General features: G+C 48.0%; 1 protein-coding gene and 1 long non-coding RNA gene across 2 annotated transcripts; both read left to right on the plus strand.

Annotated features, from left to right (window-relative positions):
• The first annotated feature begins 1,618 nt into the window (after positions 1-1,618).
• On the plus strand, positions 1,619-6,776 carry LOC116240702 (uncharacterized). Its single transcript, XR_016464525.1, has 5 exons — positions 1,619-1,702; positions 2,118-2,204; positions 4,087-4,163; positions 4,439-4,531; positions 5,924-6,776. It is a non-coding gene; the product is annotated as an uncharacterized LOC116240702 (long non-coding RNA).
• A 4,834-nt stretch (positions 6,777-11,610) lies between these two features.
• On the plus strand, positions 11,611-16,853 carry RRM2 (ribonucleotide reductase regulatory subunit M2). Its single transcript, XM_031611058.2, has 10 exons — positions 11,611-11,744; positions 11,838-11,915; positions 12,049-12,186; positions 12,319-12,435; positions 12,994-13,127; positions 13,798-13,892; positions 14,617-14,750; positions 15,181-15,285; positions 15,421-15,534; positions 15,931-16,853. The coding sequence occupies exons 1-10, from the start codon at positions 11,652-11,654 to the stop codon at positions 16,081-16,083; spliced, it is 1,161 nt and encodes a 386-aa protein (XP_031466918.2). The 5' UTR covers positions 11,611-11,651; the 3' UTR covers positions 16,084-16,853.
• Positions 16,854-17,145: the final 292 nt, after the last annotated feature.

The raw sequence follows: 17,145 nt of genomic DNA on the forward strand, positions 1-17,145 counted from the left end.
ATGAGCCACGCTTACATATATATATATATGTATACACACATATATATGTATGCACACACCATATACAGGTAGGTACATAGGAAGACCCAAATGTTGCCCAACACTTCGCATTTATTTTTTTCTACATTTGAGGAAGATCGAGTTGTTACTGTGTGACTGCTACGAAAGGAGGTCGTGGCGAGGTGGCCTCCTCTCCCAGAAACAGCTCTAGGACAAGAGATAATGGCCTGAAGTTGAACCAGGGAAGCTTCAGGTTGGATATTAGGAAACATTTATTGTCAGAAAGAGCGGTGAGGCACGGCACACCGGGCTGCCCAGGGAGGTGGTGGAGTCACCAACCCTGGATGTGCTCAAGAACCGTGGAGATACGGCACTGAGGGACGTGGTCAGTGGGCATGGTGGGGCTGGGCTGATGGTTGGACTTGATGATCTTGGACATCTTTTTCTAACTTAATGATTCCATGACTGTGATTCTATGACCCACTGAAACCACGAGCACTGGACTGCCCCATTGTGGCATCTGGCTGTCCTTTATGGCACTTCCAAGACCAATGGCCAAGGTGGAGTCAAGAAACACAATTGCTTGGACAAAACTCGCTATCTGATCTCATTTTCGGGTTGCTCATTTCCTGAGCATGACAATATAGAGGCTGGCTGTCCCAACCCATGTCAAAAAAGTGTTGGTGGCAGTGTGAGGGCAAGGAGGGTGTGGGTGATGGGGCATGGCAGCAGCTGCCACAGAACCAGTGTCATCACCTTCATTGCTGGAGGACCAGAGAGCAAGGAAGGAGTTCACTCGCAGGATAAGAGGAATAACAGGATCCTTTCTCTGTAAGAACCCAAACAGAGCCTGCAGAGTTCTATTTACTCAGGCTTCTGTTCCCACCAGAACTTCTCTAGGGCAGTTACAGACAGTACATTGAGGAAGCTGATCTTGTGACAATAAACACTGCAGCATGTGTTTAGGTTTTTGCCTTCTTTCCTGATACTTGCTGGGTTTTCTTGAATCTTCAATAGAGATAGATGCATTCCTGTGGTATAGGAGCTCTAGAAAGCCATATCAATGATGAAAAGGATTAAAATTCAAAGTTAAAGTATGTATCACATGAGAACGAAGGGCAGTGTCTCCCTGTTGCTCGCTGGTGGTTTCTCCTTGGCATGCTAAGGTGCAAGCCTATAGATTTTGGCATTTCTTTCTTGGATTTGTTTGAAGAATAAATGTCACTGAGAAGGCAGTGTGATTCTAAACCAGCTTTCCTGGCTTCTGCTATACTCTAAAAAGAAAGAAAAACTATAAGGTGTGACCTCTACAAAGGGAGCAGAGAAGGCTGAATCTTTCCCATGGCAAACTGCCATGCCGGCATCACACCTCAGTGAGCAGGTTTAGTTATTAATCTGCCTTTTAGCATTAACTGGCGTGCAGCAGAAAGGTTGTGTGCATTGCTCACATCACAGTGCCTCTATCACACAACACTACCGCTGCCCTCACTTCCAAAGCCTTTTCCCAGCTGTTGCCTGCACCTGCCTTTTCTGGCCCCAAACCTAATGGTGATGGCTCTTTGGAGTTGGTGTGGGGTCACGTCCTGTGCCTGTGACCATCTCCCATTGTGACATGGAAGGAGCTTCAAGGCCAGGCTGGATGTGGCTCTGGGCAGCCTGGTCTGGTGGTTGGCGACCACACATAGCAGGGGGTTGAAACTAGGTGATCTTTGAGATCTTTTTAAACCCAGGCCATTCTATGATTCTGTGATTTTATGATTCTGTGATCTGGGCTGGGGAGTGCAGGGCCAGCAGTGTCTGCCTGAGGGTGGCTTTGCTATCTCAGGGAAAACAGCCATGAGATGGAGGCCAGTGAGCCCCAGAGAACCATTCTGCACAGGATGGGATGTGGTGGGGAAACCACGGGTGGAGGAGGGACTGAGGCTGCCCCTATGAAACTAGTGGAGCTGGGCTTTGGCCCAGTGCTGAGTTTGACTCATCCAATTTGCAAAAGAACTGCTGAGAACACATCTTTAAATCTAAAAGCCTGGTTTTTAAGAGTGTCCTTTCAACACATCTTGGATTTTACTGCACCCTAAGCATTGTCAGCAAAAGGGTTTTTTCTTTCTGCATCTCAGGTATGAAGGGAAGGGCAGGGGAGGTGAAGAGCTCTGCGGAGACACCGTGGGTGTATGAAAGCAACCAGCAGGAGATGAACCATAGAGGTGAACCTCCCCTTCCCAGCAGAAACCATGTTCCAGTCTTATGAGCTTGTTTCTCCCCTTCAGTGTGGGCAAGGCTGAAGTCTATGAAGACTGGCTGATTGTAGAAAGCCTAACATCCTCAGTCTCAGGCAGGCTGTGGGATTTCAGCTAGCAAGGCTCTATGTCCCAGACCTCAGCAGGGCCCAATGTGCTGTTAGAGCTGCTGGGTCTGGACCTCAGGTCCCTCAGCTGGGTGACCACATCACCCTCAAGCCCTGCGCCCATACTTCAGCTCTGTATGAATACTTGCTGGAAGAAAAGATTTGGCAATACCTTTATTTATTTAACAGGCTTCCTAGAGAGGTGCTTGATGCTCCAGGCCTGTCAGTGTTCAAGAGGCTAATGCCCTCAATAACATGCTTTAACTTTTGATTAGCCCTGAAATGATCAGGTAGTTGGACTTGGTGATCTTTGAAGATACCTTCCAGCTGAACTATTCTATTCTGTTCCATTCTATTCTATACTATTCTACTCTACTCTAATCTACCTTACCCTACCCTACCCTACTTACCCTTTCCTATACTACCTTTTGAGTGTGCCTGATTTCAGAACTTTGGTTACCAACCAGCTGCCTTCCTAACCATGATTCCTGGGGGAACATGTGCTGCTGTCTCCTCCAGGAGTGCCCATGGCACCGATTCACCTGTTGCAGTTGCGAGCAAGCCCTCCCATAGCTGCACCTCATCTTAACACCACTAAAACTCACGCTGACATCTTGTGCAGTGGGACAAGCACAGCCTTGAACAAAGCTGGGTGGCACCAGACAGCACTGAGTGGGCTAGCAGGTGGTACCAGGCTTGGTTTCCCAAGGCAGAAGCTGTTACGCTTCCTGGACAGCATCTGATTTGTTTCTCCAGTTGCACAGAGGAAAAAATAACCAAGGTTAATATTTTACCAGCAGGCAATAAAGCTGACCTGGTATTCAGACATCTACATGAGCTGACAGGGCTGTCACCTGGCAGCAGGGCTATACTGGCTGTCCCTGTGTGCCCCCAGCTCACTGCAGGCTGCAGCCAGGGCAGTGTCCCACACATGAGCTGGTTAGAGGCATGCACTGGAATAATGTCAGTGGCTCCAGTCCTGGAATAACTTGCTGAGAGGCTGTAACGCGATCATGCCTGATCTCTTTGTGGTATGCATGAACTGTTTTGGTGCTAGAAAGCCTGTGTCTGCTAAGCAGACTCAGGGATTATGGGGGTTTGAAACAGATGCCAAAGCTGGCCCTGATAGAATGGGGTGGAGGAGCACCACTAAGTGGTGAGGCAGGGCAGGAGCTCCCAGGACTTTATCTGGGAAGGGCGGTGTGAATGGGATTGCTGGCAACATGAGCTGTGAACAGACCCTCCTTTCATCTATCTCTGCTTTAAAGTGCAGAATGATGTGCTTCTACCTGGGGGGAAGTGCTGGCATTTTTCTAGTTGAAAGAACCTGTACAACTTTTGGTATTTCACATTTGAAGAGACTAATGGCAGGGAAGAGTTTAAAAGCATTTCCTTTCTAAAAGTCAACCCATACAGCATGTAGCTAATGTACAATATACCTTTCAGCATGTAGCTAACTACATCAAGCTGTGCTGTTCTGGAACACAGGGCTGAGGTTTTGGAGCACAGGGATTTGCATTGCACTTACTCTTGTGCTGCTGGGAGGTTACAAAAGAGAAGGAGGAAAGGAAGGGCCACTCCCCTGAATTCCCCAAAATATGGGTCAGAGATCCAAATCTTAGACTGTAAACTCAATGAGTGCATCTTCTCTGAAAGGCAGATCTGGATACACAAAATAGCTTGACTGGGAATAGAGATGGGAAAATCAGCAGTACTGGCAAGGAACATTTTTTCTTTTCCAGCTCATGAAGGGGCAGAGACTCTAGCAAAATGGATGAACCTCCCCATGGAAACATCAGGCGTTCCAGATGCCCTTGAGGTACCTTGCCTGGCCTTCAGCCACCTCTTCAAAAAGTGTGAGGTCTCTATAGGCCACAGAATCACAGAATAATAAAATAATTCAGGTTGTATGGGACAGCCATAGATCTCAGTCCAACTGTCTAAGCAGGGCCATTTAGCACACAGCTCAGGGCTTCACACAGTGTTGAGTATCTCCAAGGATGGAGACTCTGGGGAATTTGCTCCAGCACTTAACCATTTTCTTAGGAAAACGATTTTTTCCCATGCACACAGCCAGAATTTCTTTTGTTTCAGCTTGTGACCATTGCCTTCTGTCCTGTTGCTTGAGCATCGCTGAGTCACAGATATCACGAATACAGCAGAGCATTGACAACAGCCTATATTTGGGTAATCAAATTCTACTTGGGGTCTATTTTAGTCAATGAACATGCAACTTGTCTGCACGGGGAAAGAAAATAGCATCTGCCCCAGCTTCTGACCTGTGAAAACAATTGGACAAAATGATGACATTTGCTTATTTACTTTTCCCGCAGATAAATGAGCTCACAGCTTTCAGTAGGCTACTGAAAACCTAGTACTTTTTGCTCAGGATTATTCCAAACACTCATTCGTATGTCCACCAGTTATTGTTTGTAGTGTATATGGAGCTAGACTAGGACCAAACAGCAAGATGCTAAATTCCCATCAAACATGAGGAAAAGTTCTTCACCCTGAGGGTGGTGAAGCACTGAGCAGGCTGCTCAAAGAGGCTGGGGCTCTCCATCCCGTCAGAACTTGCCTGGCCCAGGGCAACCTGCTCTGACTTGGCAGCAGGCCCCGCGGGCAGGTAACTACGATGAGGCCCATCCCATCCAAATGTTTGGGTTTGCCAGGTGTTGTGTCAGCTGGAGGAACATAAAGCTGTTGGTCCTGCTGGCAAAGACCATCCCAAGGGGAGAAGGAGAAAGAGGAAGAGGCTGGAATGGTCAGAATGCCCACCTGTGGCCTGGAGGTCAAGTCCCGTGCAGCCTAGCCAAGGGGCTCAGAGACTTTTGGGGAGAGGCCACCGGCCTGCCCTGCCACTGCCATGGTTTGTGTGTAGCCGTGCAGTTTTGGTGAGGGTGAGAGACCAGAGCAGTAGAAAGGCAGCCAGGTTGTGTCAGAAAGCCTCTGGGTCACGCACAAGCCCTGGCCAGCCTTATTTACCACACTGATGGATTCTCTGAGTCTACGTTTGTTTGCAAGGAAGGCTGAAGTCCAGTTCTCTGGGTGGCATTGCTGGCTGGGTCCCACACAAGTGACCAGCATCACACCAGGCCAATGGGGTCATGGGCTGTAAATGCTTGTCTGCCCATCATGCTGTCATTGATTAATGGATGAAAACAAAGCAGCTTGGCAGAGTAAATCACCCCTCGAGAAGTTGGCCTGGGATGTTCTGCTGCTGAGCACATGGAACATGGTGAACCTGGGCTTGTTGCCCCTGCTTGTATGGAGATTTAAGCATTGAGGGGGTGGTGCACAGGAGGGAAATATCTGTTCTGAAGCCAAAGGAAAGCTGGTGGTAGGTATGTGTGTATGTATTCAGTCTTGGTGGATTTGACAGCTCTGTTTGTCTGAAGATGGAAAATCTGAGCAGAAGAATTGGGAAAGCAGAGTACCTTATGGGGGCAGGCCCCAGGGAGCAAAGATGCTCTGCTTAGAGAACTAATTTGAAACAGAAATATGGGATCTGTGATATTACTTCCTCATTTCCTTTAATCTCACATGGTTTTCTTCTGCTGTTACTCTGCTTTTCTACAGGCCTGAACAGTTCATTACCATCACACCAAGCATGACTGTGAATGACCATCTGCACCCTTGATTGTAACTACTGTGTACAATAAATACCGTCTGGACATCACCTCTGCAAAAATCTCCCCTTTTCTTCCCCTGGAGCTCTTGTCAGCTCCAGGATGATAGGAAATATCTGTATCAGTTCCCCGCAACACTTCAGTGGTGCTTGCTTGCAGACAAACTTGTATTTCCCAAAGATGGGAAGAAATACCCAGAAGAAGAAGGTCAGCTGCCTCGGGTACTTCTGGAGATTAGTACTCAAATGGCATCCAGCAGTGATCAAAAGGAAGCATGGTTTGGTCCAAGAGATAAGCAAGGGCAGCCTTTGGAAAAGCAACATATTCTGGTGGGCTTGGCCAGCTACCTACAATAACACCATCAGCTCAGCTTGTGTTTATTGAAATGAAGTATTACATGTTAGCTGGAACCAGCAACAAAAGATGGGTTGGACCAGTGATAGAAAATGTGTCAGCTTTTAGCCCAAAATGCACCAAATCATTTTTTTTTTCCCCTGCCCCTATGTTCACATAGCCATCTGAGCTGGGCCCATGTTGAATACATGAAGAACATCCCTTTGTTATTTTTTCTCAGCTGTGTAGTGCTCAGAGACAGTTAGTTAAAGCAGGATGACTTCATGTCACTGAGTCATGAGCAAGTCAAACTTTTGCCTACTGCCTGCTTCTTCTGAGGCATGTTGGGGCTTCTACAGCAGCATACTTACATAGGAATGATAGGTTGCTTAATAACAGGGATTTTGGTGCTGAGCTTTGTAAAATGTCCCTTACACAGATTGGGTGTTAAAGTTCTGGAGACATTGACACTGTTTATTACAAAACGAAGCTGTAAACACAAGATTTCCCTGTGAAAGCATTGTGTAACTACTAGTTAATTAAGCTTCCCCACCTCTGTTCAGGTGGATGTGGTTACCTCTGCTCTGCAAAGGACAGAACAGCACAGCAGAGGGTTTGTTGGCTGTTGTAAATTGCTCCCATATCCTCAGGAGAACCAGTGCTGAACCTCCCAATAATGGGGGTAGGTTTTTGAAGTGAGCGTAGCTGTATTTAATTAGAAGGTTCTTTCTTACTTTAAAGCCACAGCTAAAAGGGCCACGGAAGAGCCCCTTGGACACTTCCATTGGCTGACAATATGGTGATGCACATTAGTGACTTGAAAGCGAGCTCTTGCTTTGTGGGGGCTGCTGGAGGATGTCCTTGGTGCTTCTGTGCAGGTACGGGCACAGTGAGTCTCTCCAACAGCCTGCCATTTTGGGTTTGGCAGGATAGCTGCAAGGCTTTCAAAGCCTGAGTGCAGCGAGCAGTGCCTGGGTGGTGTTTCTGATGGCATCCATGATGTGTCTTCTGGTAGAGGAATGAAGAGCTACTAACCACTGACCCTTGCAAACCTGCCAGAGGTAAAAAAATAATAATAATAAAATAGGAAAGTGCAGCAGAGCAGGGCCACGTTATTTCTAGCAACTCAGAGCTCTGATCGAGAGATGGACAGGTGAGGATTTCATTGCACTGGGGCAGGCTGCAGTATCTTGCAGGTCTGTGTGGTCTGCCTGCTGTGGAGCAGGGTGTGGGGCTGCACGCCAGCATGCCCATTAGCGTGCTAACTGTTGCTGTTTAATCTCCAGCATCTTGTTTGACGCCTTGGTGTCATAATGATGGCAATAATAAATGGTGTGCTACAAAGCTGTGTGCGTGGACTCGCTTTGTGCTGACGGTGGTGCCTTGCTCCCGGCACAGCTTGGTGCCAGCCTGCTTCCAGCTGAGTCAGTTGGAGCAGGCAAAGCCCCGACTCAACAGCTGGCACCGTTTCAGGGGCTACTGTGCTGGGTGCAGCAGAGCTCAACGCGCCCTTCTGCTCTGAGGGTCCCCAGGGGGCAGCTATCTCAGAGGTGTGGGTCTCAGCCTCCTGGGACGGCAGGTTTATTGGGCTTTTGCAGAACTATTGAAACAGCACAGAGACTGCTTGAGGGTGTGACCTGCGCCATCTGCTGCTCCTGAGATGGAGAAGTACTCAGTTAGGACTGCAGGGTCACACCGGGAGCAGGGCACGTTCCTGCAGTGCTTTGCATTCCTCTGCAGGGGGTTACTCACACGTCCTGTAACCCATTAACATCAACCCATCGAGTGTTGTGCCGAGGTTACCTCGATTTGATCGCCCACAGGAACGTGGTAATGACTTCTAGAATGTGTTGCTGATACAGGTGTAGCCTTAAATTGTCCTTTTCAAACATCAGGGGAACAAACCTCTTACAATAAGGGCGGTGAGGCACTGGCACAGGCTGCCCAGAGAGGTGGTGGATGCCCCAACCCTGGGGACACCTGAGGTGAGGCTGGATGGGGCTCTGAGCACCCGATGGAGCTGTGGGTGTTCCTGTTCATTGCAGGGGAGTTGGACCAGCTGGCCTTTAAGGGTCCCTTCCAACTGACTTTTAACGGCTATCATCGGGAGGGACACAAGCACTTCTCAATGCTTTGATTTGTTACTTAACTTTCTTCAGCTTTTTTTGCAGCATCCAGATTTCTATATGAATTTCATACATGAGTTTCATAACCTTTATTTTAATCATGCTAAAAATGTCATGCACTGTGCTACAAACACAGGCTGGTACTGAGAGGCATCCCACTGAGATTTCTATTGTGCTCCCAGCAAGCAGAATAAAGGGCTCTTCCCAGCACAGTGAGTAACCACAGCAGCCAAAGTCTGCAGGGGAAAGAAGGATAAGATTTCTTCTTCCTTTTCTTTTTCTTAGTTTCTTTTAAAGTTTGCTTTTACGCCACTTCCAGAAGAACTTCCCATAAGGAGGTTATTTAAGTTTCAAATGAGACTCTTCTTGAGAGGGCTGTGAGCGGGAGGCCCTTTGCCCTTCCCTTGGTGAACAAAACACAGCTGGTAAAATGCTGAACTGTGATCAGGGAGCTTTCCTGGATCAGAAAGCTGTTTGTCTGAGCTCACTGCTTAAAGGTCTTTAGGTCCAAAAAACCCCAAACACACCCCAAAGCCCAGCCTCACCATATTTTTGCTCTCTAAACTCCAATCGTCAGTCTTTTTTCTTCACAGTGCTAAATGTAAATCAACCATGACAGGTTGTACAATGTTATAGCAGCTTGAACAGGCGTGAACAAACAGTGAGAAGAATCTAGCTAAAAGCATGCTCCTAAAACATAACTGCTGGAGGCATATGGAAAGGAGGTAAGTGAAAGAACAACAAAACATTTGTCCAGTTTGGTGAGAGAAGTCACTGCTGTCTATCACACCAGTAAATGCTGATATTTATGAGTACCCCTCAAATAGTGAGCACTAACCACGTTACCTTTAGGAGTCAGGAATTGATGCCATGGGTCTGTTTGGATTGCTTAAAGGCTGGGAGGTCTCCTGCTTGGAGATCTCCAGAAACCACCTGGATGGGGTGCTGGGCACCCAGCTCTGGGTGTTCCTGCTGGAGCAGAGGTGAACACAAGGAAAATCAGTATTTATTACTCAGAGGGGTACCCAGGCTGGATGCGACCTGGCACAGGAATTACAGCAGCAGGGATGGCTTCTGCTGGGGGCATTGGCTGCAGCCACCTGGTTCTAGGGCTGAGGAAGGCTGTACCTCCCTCAGTTGCTCACCGCCTGTCGGCGCTGCAGCTGCAGGGTTGTGTCCTTGGGGGTGATGTAACCCACTCTTGAAGGCTGTGAGTAGGCAATGGCCAAGTCACGTGGTTCTTGTTCAGATAAAGACATCTCCATGAAACCAGAGGAGGGTCCAGCATTTGCAGGGGTGTGATGTCCTCTGAACAGAATCACAGAATCATTAAAGTGGAAAAGACCTCTAAGATCATCTTGTGTAACCAACAACCCATCCACACCATGCCCACTGACCACGTCCCTCAGTGCCACATCTCCAAGGATCTTGAACACCTCCAGGGACGGTGACTCCACCACCTCCCTGGGCAGCCTGTGCCACTGCCTCACCACTCTTTCTGAAGAAGAAATGTTTCCTAATATCCAGCCTGAATAGAATCATAGAATCATTAAGGTTGGAAAGGAACACTAAGATTATCTAGTCCAACTCTGTGAGGTCCTTCTGGGTTTATGGTGTCCCAGGTACTGCAGTGCAGGGAGAAAAGGACAGGGCCAGGACTACTTGATAGAGGTTTCTTTGCCACACCACGGGGTTATTTTCTCTGCTGGTTTGGGGCTTTTCCATCAGGGAGGTCTTTCAAAGTGCACCAGATGCGCTCCCACTGTTTCCCAGCTGAACACATTTTCGGGCTGTGGAGGGGCGTTTTGTGGAAGCGGTGGGACAGGACAGGAGCTGGCAGTTCCCAGCGGGACATTCACCCTATCATTGCTCATCTGCTTCCCCGCTCGGAGCCGTTCGGAGGCCGCGGGCTCCCTCTCCCGTCCCCGCCGGGTTACGGCCGCCGGGGGGCGGATCGCGGTGACACAGCGCTGGGCTGCATCTTGCAGTACTGCGGCTCCTGGATGTTCTGCAGACACAACAGGCTGGATTTCCGGGGCCAGAAGCCGGTGCTGCAGCAGCAGTTGATGAGGCGCACCAGAGCTGTGCTGTGCCGCAGCTCTGCTTAACGTGAGCCACCTTTGGTGCTCGGGAAGGAGGGAGCTGGAGCTGCCTTCCGGCACACACAGCTTCATGTGAGTCAACGCAGAGGAATGTAACCCAAAGGAAGATTGATGGGCTCTGTGAGTGGGGACGGCCAGTAATTTTCCACCTGTGCCAAGAGGGAGTTGAGATGCACACTTGCTCTAGTTAGGCCATATCTCCTACATGTCAGTTCTGCTTGAAAAGCTGACGGTAGAAGCGATATGGAGGAGTGATGTTCTTGAAGTGCCTGGTCTCGCTGTCCCAGCTGCCATGCGCACAGGGATGCTGAGGAGGGCACCCAGATCAGCGCTGCTCCTGTGAACTGCTTTGATGATGATTGGGGCTGACTGGAATTGGAGGCATTACCTCCAGGTACCGCCTGCCTGGCGACCAGGACAGCGTTTGATGGACCACGGTGACAAATGCCACGTTCAGCCTGCGACAGCCTGGCCCTACAGTCGGCTGGGCTGCTGCTCTGGGGCTGCTGGGCAAATGCCTGAGGCGTTCCATATTTTTTTACCCTCAGTAAGTCTGCAGACGACACCAAGCTGGGAGGAAATGTCGATCTGCCGGGAATAGGAAAGCCCTACAAAGGGATCTGGACAGGCTGGATCGCTAGGCTGAGGCCAATGGGACGAAGTCCAACAAGACCAGGTGCCGGGTCCTGCACTTTGGCCACAACAACCCCAGGCAGCGCTGCAGGCTTGGGGCAGAGCGGCTGGAAAGCTGCATGGAGAAAAGGGATTCCCCTCGCCACAGCCCTGGAAGGGGCAAACGCCGCCGTCCCGGCCATGGCCGGCCGTAGGGGCGGGCCGCCGGGGCGTGGGGCAGAGCGAGGGGCGGGGCCTCCTCACTTTCCCGCGGTTTTGCTCCCCAAGACGGCCCAAGCGCCGGGCGGCTCCTTCCTCCCGCCTTCGCCGCTACAATGGGAGGCGGGGTCCCGGCCGGCATTCTAGCCAATAGGCGTCGGGGGGCGGGCGGCCGCGGGCTCGGCGTGCGCTGTGATTGGCAGCCGAGTGTTCTGGCGCCAAGTTCGAAGGGGATATAAAGAAGCGCGCGGCCGGCCCGCGCTTACTCTTTTCCCGCGCCGCCGCCATGCTGTCTGCTCGCGTCCCGCTCGCCGCCCGCCAGGAGCAGCCCCGGCTGTCCCCCCTGAAGAACCTGGCGCTGAGCGACAAGGAGAACACGGTGAGCGCCCTCCCTTTCTCCCTTCTTCCCTTCCTCCTGCCTCTCGCCCGATATGACGGAGATCTCACCGCTCCCGCGCCTCTCTCCTCACAGCCGCCCGCGCTCAGCAGCAGCCGCGTCCTGGCCAGCAAGACAGCGCGCAAGATCTTCCAGGAGAGCGAAGGGAAGCCGGTGAGTGCTCGCGGCCCCGCGCTCCCCTTTGCCGCCACCTTCCCCTGAGGACCGCTTTCCCCGCGCTGCCCCCGTTCCTTCGCCGCCTCCCCGCGGTGCCGTCCCGTCCCGAGCCGCTCTGTGCTCCCCGCAGGTGGCGCGGGGCGCGGAGGAGGAGGAGGAACCGCTGCTGCGGGAGAACCCCCGGCGGTTCGTCATTTTCCCCATCCAGTACCATGACATCTGGCGGATGTACAAGAAGGCCGAGGCTTCCTTCTGGACGGCGGAGGAGGTGAGGTGTCCCCCGGTGCACCTCCATCGGCTCTTTCACAGCGCGCTCCGGCGTCGCTCCCCTCGGCCGTGCCTCAGTGCGGGGCGGCCCTGGGCCCTGGCACACATCTCAGCGGCCCTTATTCGTGTGTAGGTGGATCTGTCCAAGGATCTGCAGCACTGGGAGTCCCTGAAGCCCGAGGAGAAGTACTTCATCTCTCACGTCCTTGCCTTCTTTGCTGCCAGTGATGGCATCGTGAACGAGAACTTGGTGAGTGCGTGGGAAGAGCCTGATGGGAGCATCGCTGCCCTTAGTAATGTGTTCAGCTTGCCTGGAGAGGTGGTAGATGCCCATCCTTGGGGACACCCAAGGTCAGGCTGGATGTGGTGCTGAGCACCAGATGGAGCTGTAGGTATCCCTGCTCATTGCAAGGAGTTGGATCGAAGGCTTTTAAGGGCCCCTAGGCACTGGAATGGCCTGCCTAGGGATGTGGTGGAGTCACTGTCCTTGCAGTGTTCAAGAGGCGTCTGGATGAGGAGCCATGAGATATGGCTTAGTGCTTGTGGCAGCAATGGTAATGGGAGGACTTTTAGATTAGATGATCTTGCAGGTCCTTTCCAACCTTGTGATTCCAATACAAATGGTTCTATGGGTCTGTGACTTGTAACTGTGAGGGGCTACTACTGCTCTTCATGTTGAAGCCCATGCATCTGGAGTTGATCTGCAGAGTTCTGTGGGCTGAGCCGTAGTTGTTGCAGGCAGCATCAATGCCTCTGACCTGCAGCTTTGTTATAAACGTGTTCACAAATGCTCATTTGTTTCCTCTAGGTGGAGCGGTTCAGTCAAGAAGTGCAAATCACAGAAGCACGTTGTTTCTATGGCTTCCAGATTGCCATGGAAAATATACATTCAGAAATGTACAGTCTTCTCATTGACACGTACATTAAAGATTCTAAAGAGAGGTTGGTATTGCCTTATAATGAAAGGTTTGAAGCTCTTAATTGTTGAGATGTGTTGCCTATCAGTTACTGCAAATTGAAAACTGATTTTTGGTTTAAACAAGACTTACATAAAATACTGCTTAAAGAGCTGCTTAGGTGCAACTTCACTCAAAAATATCTGCTCTTATGTGTGTGAGACCTCACTTAAGTGAAATGAAACTGCAACCACTTAGCACCTGGAACTAAAGAATGTAACTATAAAAAACAAAAGACAAATATGAGTGTATATAAAACTACGATAAACCCTCGTGGTGGGTTCACTGAACCTAGCAGTGGCTCTGAAGGATTGTTTCTGGAAGTGTCTTAGTAACTTTTGTCACTGAAAACTGGAAGCTGGTTAGTCTGTAGTTTGGAAAGCCTCCTTCAAGTATCATACTTTGTGAAACAGAATTCTCCTAGATATTGTCATAGTTCAGTTCAATTCATGTGAACTGATGTTGGCCTGACAGGGAAAGCGATGTAAACAGAGTAGATGGACATAAATGGAGCTCAACTGGTGTGAAATAATATGGGAAGATGCTGAAATATTATGGGTGAGGCTGCAGACCACTTGTAAGAGAACAAGACCATCTATGGCTATGAATTTGTTGTTGTACTCATGTCTCATACTGATGAGTTCTCTGCTTTTCAGGGAATTCCTTTTTAATGCTATTGAAACATTACCATGTGTTCAGAAGAAGGCTGACTGGGCCATACGCTGGATTGGGGACAAGAAAGCAACATATGGTGAGCATGTCTATTGGAAGCAAAGTGAAATTCCTCCCCTAGCAGATCGGAGGAACCACTATTTCTCTAGACTTCATAGTTCACAGGGATTATTTTTGTCACACAATGGATGAATAAATGCTCTTTAGCTTAATTATGGAGATAAAGACAACTTTAATCATGCAGAATGGCATCAGTGTTTGTAGAACTGTTGTTGGTGTTCTGAATGATGATAATGTATGTGGCAGTCACCATTCATTTGGCTGACTGAGCAAACTGCTAAAGTGATCAGAACAGTGCTCCACCAGGTGACTCTTTACAGTTGTAGGCTGTGGCTCCTCTTTCCTGGTGATTCTTGATGCCTCACTTCAAAGATTGAAAAAATAAAGAGGTCATTTTATTAGTAATAAATCATCCTTTGTGGCCAGTGTCCCTCTTAATGGAGGGATGAACAGATGGTGACTTCAACCTGCTGCTAAAGTGTCTACTTTGTGCAGGTGGTATTGATGGTTAACGTCAGAGGATTTTTGTCTTCAGCTACTGTTTTTACTATCTATGATGTTTTAGAGCTTTACTTAATTACCAGAAACTTTTACTATGATGGTTTTCAGTATGACCTGTAGCACACTTGAGTAGAAGCTTCTTAATTCCTCTTTGGGGGTCTGCTTGCTGCTCTTATCACAACTTCTGAGTATTAATCCTCGTAAGTTTTTATGGTTAATATCACTCTGTTTTCTCTTAACAGGAGAACGTGTAGTAGCATTTGCAGCAGTGGAAGGAATCTTTTTTTCTGGCTCTTTTGCATCAATTTTTTGGCTGAAGAAAAGAGGCTTAATGCCTGGACTCACTTTTTCTAATGAGCTCATCAGCAGAGATGAGGTAAGAATCGAGTTCCAGCAGTTAAGGTGGTAATGTGCCACGTAGCTTATTAGAGCCTCTATTTTACAGCAGGAATACATTTAGAAATGGGCAGTCTGTAAAGCTCACTAAAAAAGTGTAAATATGTGGCATCGTGGATGGACCTTACAGCAGTGAATGAATGAAAGCACCATTTTACTAACTAAAGTAGCGTCAAGTTTCTCACCAGCTCTTGCTCTCAGTGTACCTTGCTGTGGGAACACGTGCAGTTGGTACGGCCTGAATTCAAGTGTACATCCTTCTGGTTAGGCAGAAAGTTTTGTATAGATAGCAGCACTGTAGCAAGTACCAAGATGGTGTTTAGACTTCAGGCTCTATATTCTGTGTTACTGATGCAAGTGGTTCTTTTAAATCAGTATTCCTCAAAGAACTTTCTGATACTTCCTTCAAGGGTTTGCACTGTGATTTTGCCTGCCTCATGTTCAAGCATTTGATTCGCAAACCAACGGAGGAAAGAGTAAAGGAAATCATCATGAATGCAGTTCTCATAGAACAGGTAATTGTCTGCTCCTTGTTTGGGAACTTGATTACAATTAAGTGCGAAGCTTTGGAGCTGTTGGGTATAACATTACCCTAGACAGCTCAGAATGAATGCCAGCTTCTGTACACGATGTGCTTCTATTATCTGCAGGAATTCTTGACGGAGGCACTGCCTGTTAAGTTGATTGGCATGAACTGCACTTTAATGAAACAATACATAGAGTTCGTAGCAGACCGACTGATGTTGGAACTGGGATTTAGAAAGGTAAGGCTAATACACAGAATTTGTCATGGGGGAAAAGATCATATTAAGTTTAATTTCTTCCAGAAATCCAGAGTTTAAAATGGCAGCAGCATTATTGATATAAACTCAGTTAGTAGTCCCACAGTTTTAAAAACTGTTTGGATAGCCACAGGAAAAAAAGCAAAAGGATGCTGATGAAAACCATGTAAGAACTGCTGTGCTTCTCTACTGAATAAGCTGCAGTTTAAAGACAGAAATGAACATAGTAGAAAAGGCTTGATATCAAAACTGGTTTACTTAGCTAATAAGCCCACTAATAGCATAATAGCACACCTCTTCTTTACCACTTTTTAAAATGTTTTCTTGTATTGAAGATTTGAGAATTGTCGTGACTATAGAATTGCCTTTGCATTTCAGATATACAAGGTGGAGAATCCTTTTGATTTCATGGAAAACATCTCTCTGGAAGGCAAGACCAATTTCTTTGAGAAGCGAGTAGGTGAATATCAGAGGATGGGAGTCATGTCAAAGCCCACAGACAATTCTTTCACCCTGGATGCAGAATTTTAAAAGGACTGAGACATGAGTTAGTGTGTATGCTCCCCTCTTTGCAAGGAAATGTCAAGCATATTGAGTCACCATGCCTTGATATTTGTGTTAAAATCCCACTCTTGAGAAGTGTGGTGATACTGGTACTCTAAGGAGGCTAGTGTAGCTCTGACAGCAAGATCCCTTTTTATTAGGTTTTGCCAAAGCTGTTAATTAGAATGCTTAGGTGGAACATGTTACTCTTATTTTATGAAATGTGGGCATCATCCTACTGCTAGATGGGGGGTAATGGGCAACTTACCACTAGCTTCTCTAACTGCATAAAGAAGCAGTTGAGAATTTCTGGTCTTAAACTCACTGAATACCCTGGAGGCAACAGCATGACATCACTGCTTTCTTGGCAGGTTTTAAGTTTACTTTTTTAACTATTATTTTAATAGTTTGTACATAAACCAGGCACTTTATTTTTCAAAATAAAGAATTGTCTTGAAATACTCTAATGGGTAAAATGTAAGTCTTGAGAATTTTGGGGCCTTAAATGTTGTGACTTGTGCTTCTCCTGGTATGTAAGATAAATGAATGGTGCTACAAAATAGTGATATTTAAATCTGTTGAAGAACATAAAGGAACTTGGCATGGCAGGTGAACAAATGGATAAGTTGATACTCTGTGTACTGAAAAATAATATGCCACTGGCTTGTGGACTTTTTTTGATGTCTGGGAACATTATTTAGTAATAAAGAGCTGGTTGGATTTGAAGCTGTTCTGGCTTCAGTACTCCAATGGGCAAAGCTGTGTGTTAATTTCCTTCTGCATTGCGGACTTCCTGAGGAAATGCAAGTTCTGCAGGAAATAACTCCTGCTGTCTGGTTGGCAGATGTTGAATTAAATGATTGTGCTTAACTGGGAGTCTACTGCTATAAGTGGTTCAGGGTAAAGCCAGCTAATTGGGCAACATCCTCTGGTTCTGCATCTTGTTAGGTTGGTTTTAATGTTTAGTATCAAAGGAAGATAACAAAGAATGCTATTCAGTGACAAGCAGTATGCTTAATACAGCTATGGTAATGGTGTGTGGAATGTGGA

Source organism: Phasianus colchicus, chromosome 2 (assembly GCF_987193195.1).
Source record: "Phasianus colchicus chromosome 2, bPhaCol1.hap1.1, whole genome shotgun sequence".
Lineage (NCBI taxonomy): Eukaryota > Metazoa > Chordata > Aves > Galliformes > Phasianidae > Phasianus > Phasianus colchicus.

Excerpts from the sequence above, each read along its gene's own strand:
- RRM2 (XM_031611058.2), top strand. The coding sequence starts at position 11,652 with ATGCTGTCTGCTCGCGTCCCGCTCGCCGCCCGCCAGGAGCAGCCCCGG. Across the intron at positions 12,187-12,318 it reads CCTTCTGGACGGCGGAGGAG|GTGGATCTGTCCAAGGATCT; the intron begins GTGAGGTGTCCC and ends ATTCGTGTGTAG. Across the intron at positions 13,128-13,797 it reads ATTAAAGATTCTAAAGAGAG|GGAATTCCTTTTTAATGCTA; the intron begins GTTGGTATTGCC and ends TCTGCTTTTCAG.